This window comes from Neopelma chrysocephalum, unplaced genomic scaffold (genome assembly GCF_003984885.1).
Source record: "Neopelma chrysocephalum unplaced genomic scaffold, ASM398488v2 Primary Assembly neopelma1_91, whole genome shotgun sequence".
Taxonomy (NCBI): domain Eukaryota; kingdom Metazoa; phylum Chordata; class Aves; order Passeriformes; family Pipridae; genus Neopelma; species Neopelma chrysocephalum.
This window is the reverse complement of record NW_020897753.1, coordinates 2502743-2529409: the sequence shown is the minus strand read 5'-3', so window position 1 is coordinate 2529409 and position 26667 is coordinate 2502743. Positions and strand designations below refer to the sequence as shown.

The following is a 26667-nucleotide window of genomic DNA, read 5'->3' as shown; positions in this document are numbered from 1 at the left end:
CTCAGCTGCCTGACCTTTCCAAATATGTGTGTGGGATATCTGGAACGCTCTCCTGCCTGGAACATCCACAGATAAATAGTGAGGGCAGTTTAACATCATACCTGCATTCTGCTGAAGGAAAGCATTTGTGAATAATGTCTGAATCTGGTCATACCTTTTGTGTTTGGCTAAAATTTTAATGGAGTATTAATTCACCTTTAGAATTTCATTTTTTCAGCTTGGGTACAAAGGATTGCACATATGACACATAACTACAGTGGGTTGCATTGTTTAGGTGTGTGCCAGGTCTGTCACAGAATCACAGAATATTCTGAGTTTAAAGGAACCCACGAGGATCATCAAACTCCAAATCCTGGCCCTGCACAGGACAATCCCAAAATCACACCATGAGCCTGAGAGCATTGTCCAAACACTCCTTGAACTCTGGCAGCCTTGGGAAAAGGGAAATATGATTTCTAAAGGAAAAGAAAAGAAAAACTGTATCTATTTTCCAAAAATTAACTGGGCTTAATAGCTTCTTTTGCCTTTACTTGAACTAGAAAGTAGATGAAAAAAACTAAGGATTGATTCTTATTTTGAACTTAAATGTCAGGTTCCTTTAAGGAAAAAAAAGTGGTCTTTATTAAATGTTTCTAAAGATAGCAATATTGTTTTGGTTAAAATGTAAGCAAGAAAGAATAGGGATTTGAAATAAAACCTAAAAGAATTATGATTTCCCTAGAAATGTTTAGAGGAATTTACTTAATTGCAACCAGAAGTTTGACCTGGAAGTGTAACGTTTTGACCTTGTAGCTGTCTGGCTTCCTAAATGTGTTGTTTTGCTCTCTTTAAACTGTGAGAAAATCTGTTTTACACATCTTTAACCCTTGCATTCCGTGAAAGTCTCAATGTAAAAGTCCCCAAACTATCAGCAGCAAAAGAAAACAAAAATCATCATGATACTTTAAGGGAAAAAAAAAATCACTGCAACTCCGTGTTGAACATTGAAGTCCTTTCTATTTTCATTTTAACTGGAAGTAATTGCAGGTGTAATTTTAGTGTTAAATATGAATGGGATTTTCTTTTAAACTTTCCATCTTACACAATAACACTCTCCTTTGTTCTTTTGTTCTCAACTTTCGTTCTCATATGACCAAAGTAGAAATTACAGCTTTTTAAATTGCGAACATTTTTGTGGGTTTATTCATATTTGGAAAATTTTTAGAAGACTTTACAGAAATCTGTCCAGGTAGAGATAGAGGGCCAATTCCTGAAAAAATTATGCATATTTTGTCCATGTTAGTAGTTCAGTGAGAGCAGTTCTGGGTGTTTGATTCACCACTGAAGGCACCAGGTATGTTGTGGTTATTACACACTGAGGATTTCTATGGACTACAAAGGCACAAGTGGCAGACCACAAACAACACTAGAACAGCAAAGCTTTGCAGGGCCATGCCTTAATTTATTAAATAATTAGATAATGACATAAAAAAATTAGTAGTGTAGCAAATAAGAAAGACTTTTACTTGAAAATAGGAGGCAAAGAGTTCAATGTCATTTTGACTGTGTGTTGTGGGCTTAGAAATTGATGTTTTCCATCAACTTCAAACAGATCAGAGGTGTTCTAAGGCAGAGCAAATGACATTCAGGGAGAAACATTCTCCCTGGGAAATATTCTCTATACAAACCCATGTCTAAATGTCAAAACTTGCTTTAAAGAAGATAGAAAATGGCAATCCTGTATTTGTTTAATGAGTATTTCTCTTATTCTTTTAATTAAGATATTTAGTATTTCTCTTATTCTTTTAATTAAGATATTTAGTTTGTTGAAGGGTTTTTTATGTGCACACACGTGGGTCATAGGGTATGGGCAATGCCTCTCTGTTCTCTTCAGTGACATGAGACAGGATTGTGGGGTTTGTTCTTTTGTATAAAAGTCCTTAAATTTGGTATTTTATACTGAGAAAGGGGATGTTCTGTGTACTTTTTTTTGCCCTTGGCATCTGTTACAGTGATGTCAGAAATGCAGGCTCCTGACCTGTGGGATTCAGGTGGTCCCTTACAACACAATGATCTCAGTGAGCCAAAATGAGTGGGTTTTTTCCAAACCATTTTGCAGTCAGTCTCCAGCTCTTTGCACCACAGCCAGAGCTGAGCTGGTGGCACTGAGCAGGTAATCACAATCGTGGTTGTTCTTGGTGATGTCCTCTTTGCATCAGAGCTTGTGAGAGCAAAAGTAGAGACTTACTTGGAAATAGAGCCTTTCAGCAGCTGACTTAATTGGGATCTATTTGCCAGCATTTAAAGAGAGAAAATACACAAGGCTCCATTGTGGTGACTTTCCACCTATTTGCTGTGCCCCAGAATTTCCTTCTATTCCGAGTTGTTACAAATCTAACAAGAGTCTGTTGTGTGAAGAGACAAAACCCCACGAACCTCTGGCACAAATTGCTTTATTCAGAAACCAGGGTGAAAGTGCTGGTTCAAGTCCACACTTGTCTCTAAGAACTCACTTGCTTTTGAAGTGTACTCTAGATGATAGGGTAGAAGAGGAGTCATGACCATCCACATCTTAGCTCCACTGGGCTCTGCTAACAGGAGCCCTCAAAAAAAAATTAAAAATAAAAAAAAGACAGACAAGGACACTTATGGTTACCACATATCAAGATCAGCTTTGAAGAAACCACCTTTTTCGTGTTCATGCCACATGTTCTGCTGAAGAACCTCCTACTGACTTTTCTTTCCCTCTCATTCTCTCCCATCATGTCTCTGATGGGGCTTTTTTCACCAGGCCCAGAGGTTTTGTGGCCCTGTGACACAATACATTCCTGACACTTTTAGTGACCCTTGTTAGTGGTAGAAGATGAAAGTCATGGCAGCTGTGGGAGCTTTAGGGTTAAAACCTTTTTTCTCTCTTGGGTAAAAGTTTTGCAGAAGTTATTTCTTATTGCCAGGGGAAAAAAAAATAGAGTTGGAGACCTGTGAAAGGTTTGATTGACTTTATTTGAAAATCTTTCAGCATCATAGTATTGGAACCCACAGTTATGTTGTTCTAATGAACCAGTCATGTTTGGTAAATTCTGAGAGGCTGATTTCCACAGTTTGGTTGAGTTTTTGTGCTCAAAGAGACTTTGCTTTGTAGAGATTCCTGACACTTAAAATACAAAGTCCTCCATTTCAAGTTTTTCACGGCTTCAAAAAACGTTCCTGGAGTTCACAGATTTCCTCAAGGAAAAACGACAGAGACAGTTAGGCTGAAAGAACATATTTTTTTGAAGAGGGATGTACTATATTCTGCTTTTCCTAGTGCCATGTGAGTCAAACTTGGGACTGTCACAGTGTCTGTGTCTCGTTCTAGGTAGAATCTGCCTTACTTTTGTCACTGTGAGGGATTCAGTGATTGTTCCATTTGGGTACAGCTTTGTCTGCCCAGTTTTTGGGAGATACTTGGCTTGATGTGCAAATGTACCATCATGCAGTTTAACTGAGCTGCTCCATCACAGCACAGACACTTGGAAGAGACTTTGGCTTCTCCTGTGCTGCTGACTTGTCAGACAGTGTTTACCACAGGCTTTGTTTTCCCATTCTCTCTGCCTTTTGGCTGGAAACAACAGATGCCTTTCTCAGCCTTTCTCTTGGTTGTTGTGCTCATTCCAGTGGTTAAAGGAGTCCAGGCACGTGGCTTTCTCTGGAATACAGTTTATATGTTCAAAACAGGGAGGATTTCTAAATAGCTTTCAGTTCCTGTGTTAAAGCCCGTCACATGCAATTAATAATGTGGTTATTGAGTCTGAGATCAACAAAAGGGTGAAATGAGATCTTGTCTCCTGTTAGAGAACAGTTGTCTGTAGGTAAAGGTGCTCTGACCATCTAATCTACTGCTCTACATTGCTCTCCTTGGATGCAGGAGCAGGTGGTGCTGGCTCTTACTGCTTGTACATTTGGAATGGCTATGGACAGACTGGGTTTTCCAGGGCTGGATCAGCCTGCCTCTCCATCCTCAAGTATCAGTGAGGGGAAGATGGTATTTTTCCTCCAGAGCTGGTGTGTTCTCAGGACCTCCATCAGGGGCATTTGTCATCTTGCAGCCAGATGGTCTCAGACGTGCTTTTCTTCTCTGTTCTCTCCTCCAGAACAGTGATGACAACCAGGCTAAGAAATGCCTTATCCTGGATCCAGTTTGGTCAGTATAGTTCTGACTTTGCAGTGAATTCCTCACCTCTCCTGCTAGAGGAGAGCCCTACAACCCTACTCTTGGATTTCACGAAATGGCTCAGTCCAGTTTTCCTTTTAATGGCTCATATTCTCAGTGGTTTAGACGGTGTGCTGTGTCCAGCTCCCAAGGCTCTCATAGCAGAGAGGATTCTGCTGGGCTCATCCCATCCCATCCCATCCCATCCCCTCCCCTCCTGATCAGACTCCTTGAAAGGTTTGTCTTCTTGTCAGGGACCTTAGTCCCTGATAGGAACTTAATCTCATCCCCGGGTCCTTGGTAGGATGGATTTCTCACCTATTTGTGTTCAGAGAATTTAGCAGATAGGACAGCAGCACTGATACTAAAAAATTATGGAAGAGTTAAGGTGAAAAAAAATCAGTAATCTGGTTTTGTCTGCTCTTGGTTTAAGCTACTGGAAGGCACCCTGGAAAAAGAGGCAAATTATATCACTGAATTTATTTGCAGGTATAAGAGTTTGCAAGGCCAGACCCTGCAGCAATACCCACTCAATACTACACCCAAGGACTGGTTTTTGTTCATTCTTTATGTATATAAATTTGATGACCTGGATGTTTTTTCTTAGTTTTTAAAAAAATGTTTATGGGCTTTATTTTATGATGATCAGTACACATTTCCCTGTGTACTTGGGTTGATTGCTTTCTGTGAACTGAAGGCAGACTGGATGGAAAGAATGGATTCCATCCTGAGATGTTTATACACCCACTCTTTGGTGTATAAAACCTTGAACTGGATGAAGATGCTTCTTGTTATTAAACATGAAGTGGATCCCAGAAAAAGGCTCAGGAAGTCTCAACAGCTTTTTATATCTGATGTCTTGCATCTGCTGTCCTGCTCTATCCTAGACTTGGCCTTAAAATTATGTGCCAACATTTGCTTTAGAATCTCTTCTGAAATAGAAATGGCAACCTCCTCTGGAGCACGTGGACATTTTGTTTTGGGGAAGAAAAGCTACAGGATCAACAGTAGGTTTAGAATAAAATGTTTGGGTTTTGTTTTGTTTACGAACGATCAGGACTTTTGATTTTGTGGTGAATAATTCCAAGTGGAGAAATGTGAGTGTTAAAAAGCAGTGTAATAATACGTCTGTGGAGCACTTTGAAGATGAAAAGCTCTATATACTGTAAACATTATTACTAGTATAGCCTAATCTGTGTGGAAAAATTAATCTAGCATGAGCTAAGTGTAGATTTTTTTTTTTAATGTACAATATAGTGTTTCAGAAAGTCTAATACACCCGTGTATTTACTTTCACGTGGTAACATAAGAAATTTATCCTTTTATATTTTTAATATGTGGGCTGCAATGGTTGATTTTGTTGTTACTTTCCAAATGTAGAGTCAGTCCTAATCCACTGCAACCTGTCAGAAGTGTGAAACGTCTGGGCTGGGAGGGAAAATTGCTGTATTTTTAAAGAGGGTGTAAAAATCCTGTGCCATGAGAAGTAGGTGCCTGTGAGATATGGGAATGTTTGGGGGGCTCAGCCATCCTTCTCAGGTTTGTGCTGTGGCTTTGGAGAAGACTTGAGAGAACTCCAGAGCCGGGCAGGTGCCAGACCATGGCGGGAGGGAACACCTGCCAGGCTGCTCCAGATCCCTCAGCACTCTGAGATGTTTTCCCAGGCTCCCAGAGGAATGGTCCATAACAGCCGTGGGAGAGGCTTCCCACTGCTCCACGCTGGGCCACAGCAGCCTCTTGGCAGCTTCTGGAAGCTCCAGTCAGCTTGGCTGGGATTCCTTTGGAAAACAAGTGCTGCTGGATAGTCTCACAGTAAAGAGCTGGTGTCTGATGTTTCCTCTCGGTGTCGTGGGACCGCGAAACACAACAAACAGGGCAAATTCCTGTTCCCGCACAAGGCAGCGCTCACAGGGGCCTGGTGCAGCTGGAACTCAACTGTGGCTTCTCTAGAACCTCTTCTGTCAAGTCACATTTTGAATTTCAGGGTCTGTTTATTTTGTAGGGTTTGGGGGTTTTTGGTTGTTTTATTGTGTTGCTGTTTTTGTTTTCCTTTGTTTTTGGACCCTGAATCTGATCATTTAGGTGCACAGTTTTGAAGTAAGAAAGAAAAAAACCCTCCACATCACTGAATACAATTTTATTTCCTTTTCTGGTAATCCACAAATGGAGGTTTGTCTATGTTGCATGGTGAGGAGGAAGTTAAAGATTGAGCCAACCGGGTTTACTGAGCCCAAGATCTGTGAACTTTCTACACTACTGGAAGCAAAATTTTCTGTATCTTCAGGTTCAAATTTCTGTGGTGGTGCTTAAAAGGAGTTAGTGATGGATCACTTGGTGAATGCCAGTTGGTCTCTCCTTCCATGATATCATGAACAGCAGGTTTTGGTCCTTGCTGAGATCACAGTGGCCCTGGAGCATAATCCACTGCTTGCTCAAAGTCAAGATTAGGATCGATGGTGGACCAGTCAGGAATTAAACTCATGCTGAGTGACTGTGTAGAAGCTTTAAAAAGCTGCAGGTTGCATGGGGTTGTTCTTGCAGGGCTTATTTTTTATTTCTTATTTCATGAAGCAGAGTGGTTAATCGGATAATATATTTCTCCTAAGGGAAGCTGAAAGAGGATATCACCATTTTTATCGTTCTGCAGTAACTGACAACTTTAAAACTAGATTTTGTAAACTCCAGCTGACTATGGATTAAATCAGATGTCACAGTGGGTTTCAAAACATTTGATGAGCTTTGTGACACTTTCAAAATACAGGTATCTTGAATACAATGCATCTTAATATTTTCTCATGGTTAGCAACAAGTAACAGCAAATCATCTGTTCGGGCCTTTTCAGCCAAGTAGTAAATATTCATGCAAACTAAAATGATTTTCTGGTGTTAGTCCCTCTGGGCTGAGCTTATTAGCTCAGGTGCAACTGCCTGTGAAGGCTTTATAAGACTTTCAGACTTGAGCTGATGCTGCAAAAATAGTGTGCATGGGTGTCTTGATCTCTTAGGTAATTATTTATTTGTCAGATCTGAGGTGGGTGATCTTCCACAGAACAGTGGCTGACTCAATCAAGGGCCTTTAAGAGGAATTTGAAACTTTGCTCAGTCAATGATTAAACACTTAACCTCTCAGAGAATACCAGGATAGCAAGAAAAATAAATGGATGTGTATGTCACTGATTCATAAAAAACTTGCAAGAATAAAGTATCCTGCTTTTCCCTCTGAAAAGCAAAGATTCACGTTTTTCCAAGTTCCTCTCAAGAAAAATACATTTGGAGTATCACAGACAAATGGAGGTGGGAAGAAAAACTTTTAATATTTACTCTCTGTTTGAAGATTTATTTTCCAAGTTGTACTTTTAGGATTGTTACTTTTTCAGCATTCCAAGGCCACAGTGGAGGATGCTGTTATCACACTAATAACTTGTTTATATACAGGGCAAATTCTTTGATTTGACTTAGCAGTGTTAAAGAATTGTAGATGCCAAACTGGAAATAGCTAAAAGTAATTTTCCTTAATTGTTCTCATAAATATACAGTTAATAAAGCTGGTGGATTCCATCCAAATATTTCTCTAGTGCTCATCATTTTCGAGGGATGGTTCAACTTGTCACATCTTGACTTGATCTCTAAAGGGAAGTCAAATTTTGGGTATCTTCCTGAGGGGAAGGAAAAAAAGATGGCTGATAAATTTCAAAGGGATTGATTGTGATCCATAACTGTGGTTCTTAATGAGGGGTGATGCTGAAAACAGCACTCCATGGGCAGCTCCAGAGGATGGTGCAGACCCTGCAGCAGAGGATGTGCATTTGGGGGCTTATACTTAGAATTAAGACCTGCTTGGCACTTGCTGAGTAGAGATTGAGACTGGAACAAGCTTTCTTTCTTTTGAAATGGTTAGATTAGAAGAACAGCAGTAGCACTTAATATTCTACTTTTTGTGTGGTAATGGCACCAGGGGCAGCTGCCTGCCTTAGAAGCAGCAATAATTTAAGTCTTATAAACCCCATCCAGGTTAAGGGAAACACCTCTAACCCTCTTTTGCCCTTTCTTTTCAGGGAGGTGCACAGAGAGAAGGGGAGGATGAGTCCCAGTTGCCAGTTTTTTGCCCTTTCAGCGGGAGTCAGGCTGCTAAATACCTTGATGAATCAAGTGCTAACTGATTTATCCAGGGTCATTTGGGAATTTAAGTGGAAAAAAAGTAAAAGCTGAATTTCCTCAGCCACAGTCCGATAGTCTCTCCTCTGTAACACGATCCTTTCTGCCCTTTCCTTATGCTCCTGGTGCTCAAGGATTTCTGTCATTCTCGGGAATAGAAGCTGAGGAAGCCTCTGTGGAGCTCACAGGTATCTGCTGTCAGCCAGGCCAGCCCTGTCCACTTGGAGATACTGAGGGCTTCACATGGCTGCATTCCTCACCTAATTCAGTGGAGCTGTAGATAATTAAGCCCTTCCATGTTTGGGGTTTTTTAGAGCTTTGAGTTTGTCACCTTCCTCCAGAAGGCAGTTGAGTAAATGGGCATCTGTAATATTCGTGTAGAATATGTATGAAAACAGGATAGTGGCCATGACACCTGTTAAGCAGATGACAACTCTGATAATTCATTGATTTAAATTTATTTATGTGGTTGGATTCCAGAACTCGGTGGTTAATAATTTCTGTAGATTTTTGCCTTGTAGCAGATATTATTTTCTTGAGACTCCAGTATGAGAATTCAGCAGTTTTTTAAAATCATTCCATTAAAGTTACGTTTTCCTTTGTGTTCTTGAGCTGCTGCTTTCTCTCAATGCTGTCTTAGCAGATGTGCAACACTTTGAGACCAGAATGCCCAAGATACCCTTATACTTAATATTATCCCTTTGCTTTATGTTGCAGCCAACAGTCTCCACATCACTGCCTACTTCATGAAGAGATGGGTTAATCTCCGTTGTGCTTTAGGGAAACGTTATCGTGGTAAGAAATCGGTTTCTTACAGAGTTACTTAGAATTTTGTATTCCTGGGAGGAAGAAAGAGAGCATAAACTAATACTTTATGATATTTTGGTCTACTTAATCAAAATCCGGGTTTCTTTTCAGAGAATGTTTCTAAAAACAACAACAACAAAAAAGAGAAGTGTTTCTTAAGATAAGCTGGATTTTTTTTTTAAATTTAATTTCAAATCTGTTGTATGCCTTGCCCCAGGGTAATCAGCTCAACCACACCAAATTCTGTGAATATGATGAGACTCAGCATTTTCCTGAGTCTCTGCAGGGTGAATCAAGCAGAGGTTGCAGCATGAATCACTTCATTATTGCTGGAGTGTCTTGTGACATCAGTGGTGCCGTACAAGTGGATGCAAGAAAGGCTCTTGTTCACCTCAGAGCTATAAAATCTCTATGTAGGTGATGTCATTGGACCAGTTTATTTTCCATGTTTTCTCAAGCCAGGATGCTCTGTAAGGAAGTGATATCAGTCCTGTCCTGCCAACAGCAGTGCAAAGGAGCTAAAACCATCACTGCCCTTTGTGTTGACCCTTTTGTGTTAAAAGAAAGCAAAATAAATTAGGTGTCCTTAGAATTATTGAATACTCGAGTGGATAATTTTAAATGATTTCTTGTTTTTATAGGAATTCATTATATTCATAAATGTTTAAATCTGTCTTCAACTAGTTGTTTTCTAAGTCTGTATTGGTTGAAAAGATTGGAGTGTTGACTTTAAATAATTCATCTATTCTTGTGTTAGAATAGAATAGCAGAATGTCTGCACTGGAATATCTGCATTGTTTGCTGTGTATTAAATTTGAACTGTTTTAAAGCATCAGTGAATACCCAAAGATACTTTCATTTTGTTAGCCAGCAGGTGAGATTGTTATAAAATGTAACAACAAAAATGTCTGACTGGAATGAACTTGCCCTCCTCTTCAATCCTACCAAAAAAATCTATGAGATCAACCTCATGGGTTTTTTCTGCAAGCCTTGTTTCTTTCTTGTCCCACAAAATAGGGTGTTATGGCTTGGGTTTGAAGTATAACAAACTTGCAAAATTATTAACTCGCTTTGTATAAAAACAAAACAAAAACCAGCAACCAAAAAAAATGCAGAGCTGAAAATATAAAATCTGAAGATGTTAATCTGGAAACAGTTTCACACGTCAGACAGCAAAATACCCAGCTGTGCTCTTCCCATAGCATTGCCAGGTACTGAAGAAAGTTTGAATCTGAGAGCCCTTCCATTTCTAATTCTTTGTAAATAGAAACTTTGTTGTGTTCAATCCCGAGGAAAATACCGAATTTTGTGGTGGTTCCCTGATTTGTTTAATGACTTCAAAGGTCTCTGCAGTCAGAGCGTGGAACGCTCAGCACCGGCCTCACGCTGAGCTCGGGTGCCAATTCCTGATTGAATTTGTTGTGCTGTGTTACAAAAACAATTTACACTCGTCACCAGAACACAGAGAAAACCATCATTAAGCAGTTTGTCTGTTGGTTCTGCCTGTTGTTTCTGTTCAGAGGTGCAGGTGGACTAATTTGCAGCCATGACTGTCCTCTTGGGAACTCAATTTGCTCTTCTTATAGATTTTTTTTTTAAATGGTTTAAAAAAAAACCCCCAAAATAAAAGGGGGGATGGCATGTTGAAGAGAGCAGGTAAAAAGCTAAAGGGGTGCATGAAATGAGTTAATGTGCAATTTAAAAATATGGATAATTTTGTTTACTAAAGTAACATGTCTATATGATGTCACTGTGTGTGGTTTTGAAAATGGTTATAATTTCTGTAATCTTCTTTTCTGTTCTTTTTGTGTAGAGCTGCGTGTGTTTCCAGAGAAATTTATAGTTTGTGTCAGTAAACTTGACTTTGATCCAAGTGCTTGGACAGGTGAAAATGATGTATTGGTACGTACAGAACTGTTCTGAAAATTTTCTGGGTTTTTTTTTATAGGGATAAGATGATTGTTTATATATATGTGTATTTATTCACCTATTTGTGACTGTCATCTTGGAGCCAGAAAGCCACATTAACAGTTGGGCCAAATTATTCAAAAGGGCAATCTGAAGTGAGCCTAAGGCAGAGAAAAATTGGAATTTTTGAAAGCTTTAGCTTAGAAAGATTTATTTTTTTTTAATAAGGCTCAGAGATGTATTTAGAAAGCTAAATGGTTTAGGTATAGTATTAGCACCTTGATTTAAGGATCTTTTTTTTTTCTTCTTTGTACTTTGTCCTTGTAATATTTTACTTTCCAGAATTCTAATGAAGTGGTTTGTAATGTCCAAGGGTTTCTTGTATGTTTTCTTAGCACTTGTTCTGCAGAACAACTCAAGCGGATCAGCGCTGGCCCTGCTGGGAGCAAAAATCCCCAAACATTTATGGAGGAAAAGGCACTGGTGTGTGGTTAAATACCATAAACAATTCTCCTTAAATATTTCATCCTAAAGGCTTTGTCAGGGTCAAAGGCTTGGGAATGTTATGCTGCAGTTGAGTGCTGGCTGTGGCAGGAGTGCTCACATGGACCCAGGTGCTCACACCGAGAGTCACAATTACACCCTGAGCTCTGGCTGTGCTTTAGGAGTTTATCTGACATGTATGAAAGTATAGTTGACCCTTGGAAAAAAAAAAAGGGGTTTATTCTACTCATTCAACTTCATTTTTTTCTAACACCAGGCAGGGTGTTGGTATTTCTAACACTACATGCAGATTTTATTGTCTTGATTCCTAGATTGATATGTATCCTTCCATGCCAAGGAATCAAGCGTTTTTCACACTCTCAGAAAATAATTATCTACTTGCTTTAGAAGTATTTTGCTATTTTGAAAAGTATCACTTTTTCAGTATTGTCTTGAAAACTATTCAGTGCTTAAAGTAGAAAATTCTGTCTCTGCATTTTGACTGAGAAATAATTATGGTTTTTATTTTCTTTCTCAGCTATCTCCTATGACAGAACCAATTCTCCCATTTGGTATTTTTAATCTTTCCATAAAATAAAAGCTGAGGAGTTTTCTTTCATTTCTTTCATGTGATTTTGTGTAGGAAGGAGAAGGAGAATGAAAAATATTACGTGCTTTAGCTTTACTATTTCAAAATTTGATCTCGATCTACGAAAAACTCCTTGTTGTTTAAAAAATCAATTTTAAAACTTTTATATTTAAAAAAAATAGATCTCTTAGTGGGATCATAACCTAATCAATAATAAAGTCTGGGAGTTTGCTTTACTTGCAGATGCAATATGTGTGCACAGACCTGGCTGGCATGGTGAGTGTAGTGTGTTGGGAGGAGGGAGTAAGACAAAATTATCCCTGAACCTCTTCCCTGATTTGAAGAACCTGATTAGTAAGATGGGAACAGACCCTCAGCAAATGTTTTGGAGGATCTGTTTGATTCTTACCACTCTTCCTTGAAGGGTCCACTCCAGACTGTTCTGTAGGTCCAGAATTCCTGCAGCATGGTCATACCAAATTTGTCATATACTCCAGTTCTTTGCCAAACTGGAGGACTGTTTGATTGCCACTGAGAGGCAGTTTCAAGTTTTTGGCTCTCCAGAAGTAAAGGCAAAGGATTTGCACTTTGTGTGCGTGTGCTTTTCCCAGTGCAGTTTGCAGTGAGGAGGCTGGAACTCCAAACTCTGCACTCCAAAAGACCACCCAGAAGACCTTTCCGCTGATCCACTCCAGCCTATTCTGTCATGGGCTAAAAATGAGGCTGTGTTTTGTTTCCTTCTGTATGTTGTTTGGGTTTGAATAATGTCACAGTGTTGGATGCAAGTTCTTTTAAATGTTTAATCAGCTCACATCCTTGCTTTTGAAGGCCAATTCTGTTCTATAAAAGCAGTTAACTATACATTAATGGGGACTTTGTCACTTTTTTGTGTTGCTGAATGTTAGTGCAGGTGACTTACTCAAGACTTAACAATTATTTATATTTTTAGATTGTTTTTACGCTGTTTTATGGTGTGGGTCAAGCTTTCATTCCTGAGCTGTGTTAAGTCGAGCCCCATGCTCCACTTTCCCATTACTTGAAACCAGTTTTATGTCAGCCTGAGACACTCACCACAACTATCTTCCTTCACCTGTCTTCAGCCCTTTATTCTTTGCTTTTTCACTGCTTTTTAGGCTATTCTCTGAAACAGGCTGTGCTTAAACCATAAGTTGCAGGGGATGTATCCAGCTATGAAATGTAATTTCTATGTCCTGCACTGTAGGAAAGATCATAATTAGATTGCTTTTGAGATATTCACGAGCACAAACCTCAGCATCAGTTGCTGAGAGAAGCAATTTGAATCCTTCTGTGATGCCTCCTGTAAGACTAAGGTTAAGGTAGATTAGACAGTCTCTGTCAAATTAGCTTTAAGCATAAACTAATAAAATATTTGAGAGCACTTCTAAGGAGCAGAGCTGAAATAAAGTTGAAGAAAATCTATTGATATGTAATTTTCCAGAATCTATTTATAAATGGGAGTGTTTGTGGTTATATTTAAAAATCAGACTGCAGGCAGTAATAAGCATTTTAGAAGGAGGGAAATCTTTATTAAAGAAACAATATGGCAAGTTATTGAAATTACATAAGCAAATTGGAAGTCTCAAGGAAAAGATGGAAGAATAGCCTGGCTGATTAATGCTGAGTTTAAACATAAACCCATTGTTACCTGTTTTACCAAACTGTGTCTGTAATCTTAAATAATTTTATCTTGAGACAGAAGACAGTTTTGGGAACATGGCACAAGAGGAAACCCAGGGAAATATATCAGAGCTCTGGAGAGTTTAGTCATCTTTGTCAATGACGACATTTTCTCAAGGATTATTATGTAGAGAGCTAAAATGGAAAATTGGAAATGGGTTATCTGGAGAAACAGTGGAAATGGAAATGGGTGGAATGGCTTGTGAGCATTTGAAAATGTGCTAACAATGGAGTATTCATTGATAACCACATTGGCTTTATAGCAGAATCTATGAGAGGAAGCACTAAAGGGAAAGCATGAAGGAGGTTAAACTAAAGATGAGATGAAATGGAAATTTGAAATTACCATTCATGTGAAATCAGAAAAGAAAGGGGGGAGTAGGAGATCCTGTCTTTATTAAAGAGATCTCGATGTTTCCACTGAGCCTCATTAAGTTGCAGAGAATACTATACAAAAATCAAGATTCTTTTCCAACAGAATATTACTCTTAAAAAACCCAACCCAAACCAAACAAAAAACTCCACATAGGTACACAAGGAAAAGAAAATTACTAAAGATGTGCCCAATGCCTTTTAAGTGCCCAGCAGAGAATTAAAAGAAAAATAAAAGAGAAAATGTTCTTCATACATGTCTGATTTTATAAATTGTAATGTACTTCAGGAGCATTAGAGAATTCTCTTTCTTAAAACTTTTAAGAGCATAAATGACAGGATTTTCTTGGGTTTTGATTATGCCAGGAAGAGGCTTCTGGTTCTTTCCTGAAAACGTGAACTCTTAACTGTAATTAACAGGAGACTTGTAACACTGGAGTATATGCTGCTGGAATAGTGTGTCTATTGGAAGGTAAAATGAAAGCTCTTCTTCAGATAGCAGCAATTTGTAAAGATTAGTACAAGACTTTATGTGGAATTTAGTTATCTTACATACTTTAAAGACTTATTGTGAAGTGATATCAGATTGGGTAGGGGAAGAAGGAAATGCTGTGCAATAGAATTGCACAATTCACACTGGGAGTACTAATCTTGGCATGGAACTGTGTGTGTGTGTGTCTAAAATATCACAGTGAGGCTGCTGTAATGGTGGGCTACTACTGAAAAGGTCAGTCCACATCCCCTCTAGTTCCAGCTCCATATTCCTTTCCTTTCTGGTTACAATGGACCAAGTGACTCTTCAGTGGAGAATGAATTAGTTCATTGACTGGATCTAGCAGAAAATTATTTATTTGTGAAGTTCCTCTGGTTTTTATTGGAGGATTAGTTTTCCATCTTGTCACTTCAGTGAACCAACTCATCCTGTGCCCACACAGCTGCCAATTGTGACGCAAAGAAATGTTGGAGGAGCACACAGGGAGGATTTGGATGAGGGGAGCAGGACCATCCCTTTAGGTAGCAGCTGATAGTCACCCTGGTTTGGAGGAAACATCCACAACACACATTAATGTTGCACTTGTTGTAATATTTGTCTTGTTGCTGTTCTTTTAATGTCATTATCCTTTTAATTTTTATAAAACCTTGTTTCCTTGTGATTTCAGATAATATGCTGAGTTCTTTTCAGTCATTATAGGAAACATAGAGGTAAACAGTATTAAGCTGTAGTTTGGTAACTAGAAGCAGGGTTCACTCCTTTTTTTGAGAAAGTAGAGAGGGGAAACTGCAGACTAATGAACTCTACCCAAATACCACAGAGTGGAACAGGCAAAGAATTTTTTGGTGAATTTTCACTTTTGACACTTCAAGCTTCTGTCATGTTTTTTTACTCATCCCTCATGTTCTGCTCAAGCTGCTACAAGACTGATGATAGTGAAACATGCAGTCACTCCTGCCTTCTCTCCTCTTCCCCAGGCATTCTTGTCCTCCGTGTCTGTCAGTACTGGCAGGTGTGGGGAAATAGGTTAATAGGTTCATTCAATAATCCCTCTGAAAACAAGGGGGGTTTTGTTTGGGTTTTTTGTTGTTGTTTGCATGGCTCACTTTCAGCCCATCCCTTTGGTGTTGATCCTCGGCAGGACCACGTGTTGGGTAAGGGTGAGACTTCCCTTTCACTGTCAGGGTAGCTTTAGATTATCTTGAATCACCAGGCTGTTCTCTCTGAGAACCTGCATCTCAAAGTAATGATCCTGAACTCTTCCACTCGCTCATAAAGAAGCTACAGCAGCTTTACAGTATTCCCTTTTGTCCCAGCTGTCTGCCTCTCCTTGGAGATTACCACTCCTCCAGCAGGCTTTGCCAAAAGGGCTGTGTGCCTGCATCTCATCTTGCTGTGTATCGCAGTCCTGTGGATTCGTGCACACCAAACTTCCCTGGATTTTAAGCTGGTGCACTGAATTCAGGTGGGAGCAGCTGGGGCGTGTGTGTGCTCCCTCTGCCAACTGTGCAGTGGGGCAGGAACCTCCTGCAGAAGGGGAGGGAGGATACCTGAGAGTGGTGATGCTGTGAATTGCCTCAGTGAGATTTGTCTGAACTTGCCTGAGTTTCTTCTTTAGCTTCCAAACTGATGTATTTTCTGCATGGCAGAAGTCTAAGGGCTGTCTGCTGGTTGCTGTGTTAATGATCCAGAGAAGTGGACAGATGATGAAATGAAATCTGACACAATTATTTCAATTAGCCGAGGCTGGAGAAGGCTGTGGAGAGTTTCAGAGAAACCTCCCAGAGCTGGGTAGAGGGGCTGTAAATGAAAATCATCTGTTGATAAATGCACAGTATCCTTACTGAAAAGAGCAATTGCAGTGCTCATGCAACTGCTGAGTGAATTAACTGTGTGATCACAGGGAAAAAGGCCAAGATATTGCTGCAAGGAATTGATTTGAAAACCTTTGTTCTGTAGCATTATTTGTCGGAAAACCAGACAGAATATTAGAGTATATATGGAATGAAATAAAAAGGAATACTCATTGTCTTAAAGCCAACAAGTAAGTGGAATACATCTTCAATAAAAGATTATGTACCTCATTATGCAAAATCCAGGTGAAGGAGAGCAGGAATACAGATGGTCCCTGTAGCTGCAGTATAAAAGATTAAGCGCATAAAATGATTTCCATATGAAGCAATCTTCAAAAAGCAGGGACAAATTGAGTAATCTTTGCCTGATTTTGGTAGTTGCTTCTTATATGAGTGCTCCAGTTGATTTAAATGCAACTACTTAGCTGCGTTCACAAGACCTCATTTGTCAAAGCCTGGTGGTTATTTAAGATATTATCATCTGTCATCATCCTTCCACCTCCCTCATTTTCCTCCCCCCTCTCAGTCTCTTGCTGTCACAGCTTTAAGCTGGTGGTTCATGTGGATTTGAGCTGATTCTGTGCTTTGCACTGAGTGATGCTCCTTCCCCTGCAGACTTGGAGAGGACAGAGGGGCAGGGGCAAGGCTGGCAGGGATTGTGTTTAAAGCTGCAGTGAGCTGAATGTTTTACTTAGCTGTACTGCATCTGCAAGATTGTGATGGCTGTAGGACTTGAAAAGGTTGAAAATACTTCAGGCTTTGATAATAATTCATTATATTTCTGTTGAACAAAAAATATTTGAATTTTTTTAATTGTTTTAAAGAGCAATCTGTTCCTCAGCCTTCAGCAGAAATCTCTTAAAACTAAGAGGAAGGTCATAACTTGACTGACCAGGAAGCTGAAATATATGATGGTAAAGTTTATGGCACGATTTTTGAACATTTGTAGTGATTTAAGTTATTTGGAGGGGCAGATCACCAGTGGAAGCTCAGAAATCTTGAGGGTCTTGAGGGTAGTGGTGGTAGTGGTGTTTGTTTTGGAAACCAAGTTAAAACATTACATTATTGAACATTATTTGTCTCCTGAGCTGTGCAGTTCTGCCTGTTTTATCTATTTTGCTTCTGTATAACCAGCAAGATGAAGAGCATTAGTTATTCATTCCAAGACCTGTGTTATTGCACACTGTCATTGCATAAAAAGAAAATTTGTTTTTAAAATTTATACATTTTTTCCAGCTTTTTTTTTCTGTAAGTAATGAAGTTTGAAGTATATGAATCATGGTCCTGTGTACATCCTGTACTCTAGGTAGTATTCTCTTATGTCATATAACCCTTATGTCATATAACCCTTGCTGTATCTGGAAAGGTAAATGCAAAGTTGAATTCAGTTAAGTTGCCTGCTTACGAGACATTGGTTTTCTTTTAAAAAAATAAAATTACACCATTAATATGCTTTAGATTTCTCTTCAGTGTCACTGAGAGAAGTTTTATTTTGGTTGAAAAGCTGTTGTCTGTTCCTCCATTTCTTATCAGTGGACACTTTCTCTGAAGATAGAATCTAAGTCTTGTAGCATCAGCATATAAAATCAGAATGATTAATAGCTCAATTACTTAACATTAATTTTAGCACTTCTTGCCTTCAAGCAAATGCACACAGCATGTGTCACGTGCTCCTTGGTATGTAAATAAATTGGTTGTTTCGGGAGCACCTTCTGTGCCTTTAGAAGGTGTGATGGGTGTATTTGCTCTCTGTGATACAGATAGGTCTGAATTTTTTAAAAGCCCCCCCTGCAACTTTAGGTTTTGTGGAGTATCAGATTTTATTTGTTCTATGCCATTTACAGCAGGAATTTTTCTATTTTCTTGCAACTGCTCAAATGCAAATCTAGAGAACTCTGAATTTCTTACATTCAGGATAGTGTGGGATTCCTGCTGTATGTAATATACAGTTAAAATCTGAACCAAATACTTCAAAAGGAAGGAGGCATTTTTCTCATAGAAGTCACATGCTTTGAGCTAATCTGATGGTGCTTTGGGGACCTTTGGAATGTTTGGAGTTGCCAGGACTTATGTACCGAGTGAGAAACTTGGGTTCACACCTTGTAGGTTGAGAAAGTGGAATGTGTATCACAGGGGCTTGTAACAGATGGGGCCAACTCTTGGACTAAACAGTGCAGACAAGCAAAAACTTAATTAAAATGAAATTTGGTAGTAGCTAATGAGGACTGCACTGATCCAGGAGTTTGATTTTGCTTTCTGTGCTAGGCCATGGGTAAGTTGGATAGTTCTGCTCCTCCAGAGAAATGCAGTTTGTTACATTCTTTTCCAGATTGAAATTGGAGAATTTTTGAAAACCACCAGCATTCCTTAAAAATACCTATTTCAAAGGAAAAAACAAAGTACTCCAGTGTGTAACATGGAATGATCCTTCATGGTTTTTACTGGAACTTACTGACATTGAGAGCAGGACAGTCAACTTTAAAATGCAGAGCAATATTCCGCAAGTCCGATCAAAGAACTGGATTTCAGGTTCAAAATAGGATCCATTTCTGTACTTGGAAAACTTGTGTGAATGTTTTATGATGTGGTTGGAGTTCATCTGCCAGGACAGATGCATCACTACATTGGAAATGCAAAAAATTTGCATTGTGAAACTGTGGGAAGCTTTTCCTTCATGTGGGATGGGAGAGGGCAGGAGACGAGACCCAAAGTCCTGTCTCTGTCACTTTTTTATCAGTTAGATTAGAGTATCTGATTCATCCTTCACTCACAAGCCTCCTCACTTGCTTTAGGAACCCTTTTTTGCTTATCAGATTGGCAGCAGTCCTGTCTGACCTCTCTGATCTGCCAGTCATCTGTTAGGACACCTCTGAAACCTAAAGGTTATCTTTGATGGGTGAGCTCTGGAGATGGCTTAGAGTGACATTAAAGAAATCATGCAATTGCCAGCTTACATGAAGCTCCCCTAAATAAGGGTTTCTGTCTTATTGATTTCACTACTTTCAGTTTTACTATGTGTGCCTGGCATAATACTTCAGTTCATAGTTTTGTCTACAATATTATATTTATAGTCCCCTCCCATTTGCCACTGTGATAGAAAATTTGATTTCTTGAACCCCTTGATGTTCTCTACTGAGTATTTTTGATGAGCCACATTGATAAATGCATTTTAAAAACAGTGTAGTTTGTCTTTGGGGTTTTTTTTTGGTTAACCAGACATCAAATTTATTTATCTCTTAGTGTTACTTCGTTGGCCCAAATCTTCGTTCGTGAAGCCTAGCCATGATAATGATGATGACTTCATTGGTACAGAAGTGTGTGCCACTGAGAAGAGTAAGAGACAACTAGAAAGTATGACACCAGATGAGAAGGCAGGAAAGGGGGGCAGCATTGTTCAGTTTGGAAGGTTTTCTTTCAACCCAGCCTTAGACTGGAAAAAAAAAATAATCAGTATTTGTATGAGTTTATTGTCAGGCTGAAAAGGCCAAAACCTTTCACTCTTCTTCAGGGTAATGAGTTGTAAGGGTTCCTCACAAGTGCCCATCCATGAGGAGTTCCTTAACAGGTATTTAATGCTGAATTCAGCTGCCCTGGAGAGAACTGGAGGTGGCAGTGACCCCTTTTACATTTTTGAGAATTTCTTTTTCAATGTGAGTGAGTAGTAAGTTGAGTGAGATAGCCAAAAAAAAAGAATTTTCAATTTGATAAACCTTAAATGAAGTATGTTCTGTGCCTAACATGTGTTTCTCTCTAGGTCTTGATACAGGTTTTTTCCTCCCAGACTTTTCTTTGGATAAGTACTAAGGATTTTAGAAATCAGGTTTGGGGAGGCCAGTGTTATGAGCAGGATGGTTGGTAAGGCTTGGTCAGCTTCACTTCTGCAGGCCCTTCTCTGCCGAGTTTTAGTGACAAAAAGGAGTGAGCTTACCCCGGGGTTTTAAGAGCACATATTTCTAATAGAACTTGGCAGTTCAAGGGCTAGAGAAGCATTTTAATCTTTTGTGCCCACCCAGTCTCTATACAAATGTAAATATGTCTGTCTTTAACAATTTGCCAAGAAATGTGGTTTTAATTTGTTAGCAGCAATCCCACTCCCTGCAGCTCTTTCAGAGTCGAGTCGCAAGTCTGGCGGTGCTTTGACGTTTTTCTCTGTCATGGTGTCATTGTTTATATGATGTCTGCTTCTGCTGTCCTCCCTTTTATGCCTGGAATATTTTTCTTTAATTATTTCACTGCCTAAAAGGAATTTGGGATTACTAGACAGGATGAGAGCAGATTAGCTTTTTTTTGTTTCTTTAACAAGTCCTGAAGTTCCCATAGGAAATAAATAGTATTCCCAAAACAGAGAGAGATTTTTTTCTTTTTTTAATTAACTAAAATTATTAAGTCTAATAAAGAAAATAAAGGAAGTATCACCAATAATGGCTGAGTGTCTTAGTAGTATATGGAGTGCCCATTGTTGTTATTTATGACTCTCTCTGCCTTCTATTGTGGACTTATTCCAGCCTTAGGGAGTTTACATCACTCCTAATAGCAAAAGGCTCTCTGGTTCCCACAGAGTCTTTCAAAGACTGACTCATATGCCTTATGTTAATTGTTCAGCTCTCAAAATACAGCACTTACAGGGTGTGGTTCCGAGGGGAAAATCTACTGTACTTAGAGGGCATGTTCAGAAGTGTTTCACATATAAATCATTTTGATTTTTAATTTTTTTTGATGCCTTAACCCTTTTCTGTCACCGCTTTGTGCGATAAGTTATTTGAAAGCAAAACAAAAGGTTGATGATAGCATGGTGAGGGAATGTGTTAGTCCTTCACCTCTGGAGAATTAACTCCAGTCTGATTTAACTCACAGGTGACATGACTTGGTCACCTTTGCCTGTCTCCAGGGTCTCTCTTCCCACCCTGTTTCATACCAGATACAAGTTAGAACTGAGGTTTGTTGCTGATCTACAGGAGTCAGTGTGGACAGGAATTGCCCCCAGTTATCCCCTGGGTTTTGTAGCAAGTGCTGCTTTCCACATGTACAAGGATTCCCTTACTGGGCTGGGGATCCTGGCACAGTTGGCTGTGTTGAGGACTGAAGGAGGTTTAACAGAATTCACCTTAGAGCAGAAACTCAAGTGCTTCTGCCTGGGCTCCTGCTCACTGGCCAAGTGTCAGTGCTCTCCAGCTGCTTTGATGCAGGAGGATTGTGCAAGAGCCTTCAGTCCAAGTTGTGTGACTGTTACTGGAAATCAGAATAGTTTCTCCAGGCTTTGCAGCCTGTCTTAAAATTAGCAAAACTCTTGAGTATCTTAATAATATTCCAGTCTTTAATAGTTTACAAAGTACGAAAACGTATTTAGTCAAATTAGGGGAATCTACCTGTAACAAGAATAGAAGCAGCAATTAATGCCTCAGATTAAACTAGTTAAGCTTGATTTCTGGGGTTGAAATCATGTTGCATGTAAGTCCCATGTGTTTTCTGCCTGCTGTAAACACACTCCTTGCACCATTAGTGGACAGCACTTGATGCAGCTCTCAATACACACACACACATTTTCGGGATTTGCCTCTGAAAGGAGGCTCTGAACAGCTGTAGTTTTAAGTGCCGAAATGGCTTTATTTCTTTGCCTGACTACCCTCCTGTTTACAAAACAGGAAGCTGTTTTCACTGGCTATTTCTTCTGGAAAGAGCATAGAGGTTCCCCCCATCTCCTTTAAAACAGAAATAAAAACGGGCAGGGCTTAATCTCCCCTAAGTGACAGGTTCCTTGAGGCGTTTTCCCGGCAGGAGTGGTGTACAGGCTTTGGCTTTGTGCCTCTACAGGTTCTTCCGTACCACCTGGTTCCAGTGTGTTCTTTTCATGGCACAGAGCAAGGAATGGGCTAAATAAGCCCTCCCTGTGTTTGCTGAGCCCCTGTCAGAGGCTGCCTCGTTCAAGCTGATGGAGAAAAGTGCTGTCAAAGCCAAGGAGATGCACAAAGCCTCTTCTCTTCTTGCCTTTACCACTTTTTTTTTTCCTCTCCTCCATAGCCTGGGAGATAATACTTTTTTGGAGTATGTGGTAGTTAATAGTGAAGTCAGCAAATGGCCCTTCTCTGATGGAGATTGTTTCATTGTGAAAGGAAATGCTCACAGCTTGAAGAAAAAGAGCATTTTCCTTCCCTCCCGCTCGCCCCAACCTCGTATTATGTAAAACCATGGTGCTGCTGTTAGCTGAGACCAGAAAGAATTCCCCTGTTGTCCTGTAGTAGCCAACCACTACAGTCTGGGAGTTTAAATGTTAGAATTAAAAGTTTTAACCCTTGCCTTCTTCAGGGAGCGAATACCGCTCCGTATGTTTTTCCTAAGTATGGAAAGCTATGGGAATTCCTCGGAGAATAAGCGTAGAGACCACTGCGCCAGTCAGTCTCTTCAGAAAAAAAACTGACTGACAAACATGCTCCTGTCTGCAAGAGAGATTCCTGGCATTTGTCACAGTTTGAGCCACAAAGATGTCAAATATTTGCCAGCAGTTTCCTCAGGCTGGTTTGGAAAGCTCCATCCTTTACATTGCAGTCCTGTTTGTTTGTGGTGTATTTTAGCATATGAAATATGTTGGTCGGGAGTCTGAAAGGGGAGGGCGCTGACTAGACTCCCAAATATTAAAAGATTAAAAATAATTGTTTCTCTTAGACTGCTCAGATCAAAATAATAAAGAACAGCTGTAAGTCTTAGTATCAGAAGTGGAGTTTTCTGTTGAATAATCATAGCTTGATGTGTCATGTTTTAAACCTGTGTTTTCTTTTGGAGCAGAAAGAAGAACTTTCCAGTGGGACATCTGAATATTTTACTGAATCTGCTGAGAACAAGGAGCTTAAGATCAGTCTGAATGAACAAATAAAGCAAGACATCCTGAAAAGAATGTATGTCACTATTCTTTCTAAGCTTTTGAATTTATAATGGGTAAAATTTGGGTTGGTAGGATCTAGCCTATATAATAAAATTTCAAATAATACAAACTGTTTTACAAAAGATTGTTTTAAATTACCAAGAGACTACTACTCTAGTGGGGATAAGCACATAAAATGATTGTTGCAGTTTTTTACAGCGTGGAGAAAGCTCTTACAACCCACATAGATATCTCACATAGCGCTGGGCAGAATCAAAACAGGCTGTTTTTTTCCTTAAATGAAGCTCTGAGCCAAAATAAATATGTGATGCTTGAATCTGGTGAAAAACACTTTGCAGATATATTGTTTTGTTCATTTTGAGAAACTGGACCACTGGTCACAGTTAAAGTGACATTTTTAGGTTCAAAATACAGCCTCAGTACTTGGGCTTAAAGTTGATCTTATGGCCTGTGTGAAATCTGGGTTTGTAGGTAACGCACTGCCAAGGGGTGCTTATGTACTGACACTCCATCAGGTCCCTTGTGATCCCATTTTCCTGTATAATTCCTTTTAGAATATCATCTACTTGCATTAACTAAGTCCTTCCCAGATGAGCGAGCTTGATACGAGATGAGTAGTGGTTAACTCCGAAGTAACGCTTTGAAATGTCCTGGGAAAAATTCCAGAGGAACATTCTAAAATAGAGATTAGAAGCTCTCACACAGAGACACACTCACTGCCTCTCCTTGCCAGCCCCCTCTGTCCTGTAGCTATACATTATGCATGTGGATATATGGGAATGGTTTGGAATCATTTAGGCACTTATGAAATGCTATTTTATCAAGCCAGTGCAGGAAGGAATTCAATATACTTATGCTGTGTTGACCTTTAACATCTGTAATGAATCCAGTTCTGCCTCTTGGAATAGAATGTGAACTCACTCCTTCATGGCTTAGTCATTAATAAATAGGGTTCTCCCCTAGTGCAGTGGAAAATCAGATGGATAACACTTGATATTATGCACACTAGACAAACATTGCTGCTTGTCAAGATGATATACAGGGATTTTTCCCATGTTCAGAAAGAGGGTGGCCCTAGTGGTGTTTCAGGGTTTGGAAGAAGGGCAAATTGAGGCGGTAAAGATTCTCTTTTTTTTAATTTAAAAAACAAAATTCCTTTTTATTGCAGCGTGAAAAGGACGAAAACAAGGAAGAGTGGTGCAAGCCAACCTCAAATCAGCAAGGGCTCCAAGAAAGTGTATCTTGGCTCGGTGGACTCACAGGCAGAGAACAGAAAGAGCGACTGTCAAACTTCTCTCAGTCCTCGCTCTGATGTGAAACGTCGCAGTCCAGGCCTGCTGAAGGACTGCACAAATACAGCTGGGAGCAGCTTGGAGCTTCCTGTTTTAGAGCTGGAAAATTATGTTAATCAGAGACAGGCAGATGATGTTAGCAGCCAGCAAAAACCTCACGCTCTGGAGTGGTTGGAGTCGAGTCTTCTAAGTGAGAACCCTCCTTGCAGCTCTGAGTCAGCACTGCTGGGTCCAAAACAAAGTCAAAAAGTGACCAAAACACAGGCTCAACTAAAGAGCTGTGGTTCAGAGGAGAAGTTAGAGCAATGCAAAAAAGTGTCCTCTGAAGGGACTCCTTTAATTTCTGTTGACACAGAAGTGAGTAAATGCAATGCTGATTGTTTGGGTCCATTCCTGGGGGAGATGATCCCCCGTAATTCCAGGTTGTTTTCTAAGCAAGACAGGGCAAAGACTGCAGCTGACAAGCAATCATTGACTTCGACAAAAGAACCCTCTCAGCCTCTTTCTGTGAGGAACAGTAGAGTGCAGACAAGCCAAAATGAGCCAAGCACAGCCACTGAAGGATTGCCTGTGATGCCATCACTGAGTCTAGAACTGCAAGCTGTGTCTTCAGAGAAGCTTCCCCAAAAAAGAAAAAAAGAAGCTGAAAATGGTCTCAGGAAGTTAAAACTTCGAAGGCTTAAGAAGTCATAAAATCTGGAGTATTACCTTGATGGCACAAGTGGTCACCCAAATCTGTGTGTAAGCAAAAAGTAGGAAGCAATTCAAAATTATGGAAAATCAGAAAAATACGAAATCAAAATTAGAGAAGACATTTTAAGAACTTTTAGTTAACTAAGTATGTTAGTAATTTGGAATCATAATGAGGATAATCCTTTTAAGTCTTTACGAATTAGACATTAATATTGCATGAGCCAGTGTCATATTTATAGAAAGAAAAATCTCAATATTTACTAAGCAAAACTTTGTTTCTGGGTATGTTTCAGTGCTATTAAAAAGTCATATCAGCTGATGACAGCAAAATAAAACCCCTTTCCTGGTCTGTTAGCAGCTGCAGTTATTCAGTGTTTTGCTTGTTTCTGAACACATAGTTTATTTTACTAAAAATTAATCCTTTGTACTAGAAAGTTCATGGTTTATTCACATGATCTTTACATCAATAAGGCAAATTGAGCTTATTTCAAATAAATCTTTAACCAGAATTAATAGCTGATAATTTGAGGCCCACTTTTTCAGTGAGGTTTTGAAATAACTGCAGTTTTCTCCTTGTGCAGTTTTGATATGAACATTTATTTCTAGCCCACGTTGTGGGTACAAGCAATCATGCATTCAGTCTTTGGAAAAATGAAGGTTGGGTTTATATATTTAGATTTATATAGTTACACCTGGATGTGCAAACATTGCTCTGGGGTGAAGTTCAGACATAAACAAATGGACACGCATTTATTTTTCAAAATCAGGCCCTGCTTGTGTGCAAGGACAACATTGTGGTTTTCATGTGTTAGTGATACCCCAGTTAGTTCTTACTTTAGGATAGAGGTCATTTTTCATTGCACGGTACCTTTTAATGCTGCTTTTTAAATTTATATGCTAATGAGCTAAGGAAACGTAACTTTATTTCATGTCTGTCTTTTATAAATGTGTAAAATAAATTTATGAGCAATTTTCTTTCATAATTCTCTTAAAATCAGTGTGACCACAGACACTGAATCAGCAGTGCCCTGGTAGTCAGGAGGGGCAACCATGTCCTGGGGGGCATCAGGCAGAGCATCACTGGGCAAGGGAGGGGATTGTCCTGCTCTGCTCTGCACTGGGGTGGCCTCACCTTGAATATTGTGCCAGTTTTGGGTGCCACAATATAAAAAGATATTAAGCTATTAGAGAGTGTCCAAAGGAGGGTCATGATGGTGGTGAAGGGCCTTGAGGGGAAGTCGTGTGAGGGGCGGCTGAGGGCACTTGGTGTGTTCAGC

General features: G+C 39.6%; 1 protein-coding gene across 3 annotated transcripts in view; it reads left to right on the top strand.

Annotated features, from left to right (window-relative positions):
• Nucleotides 1-26368, top strand: part of SLX4IP (SLX4 interacting protein) — a 70478-nt gene extending 44110 nt beyond the window's left edge. For all 3 annotated transcript variants that reach the window (XM_027693405.1, XM_027693406.1, XM_027693407.1), the window contains 4 exons: nucleotides 9043-9120; nucleotides 10946-11034; nucleotides 23309-23418; nucleotides 24574-26368. In XM_027693405.1, coding sequence (XP_027549206.1) covers nucleotides 9043-9120; nucleotides 10946-11034; nucleotides 23309-23418; nucleotides 24574-25390 — 1094 coding nt within the window. In that variant the 3' untranslated portion in view covers nucleotides 25391-26368. The remainder of the gene's footprint in view (nucleotides 1-9042; nucleotides 9121-10945; nucleotides 11035-23308; nucleotides 23419-24573) is intronic.
• The last annotated feature ends 299 nt before the right edge of the window (nucleotides 26369-26667 follow it).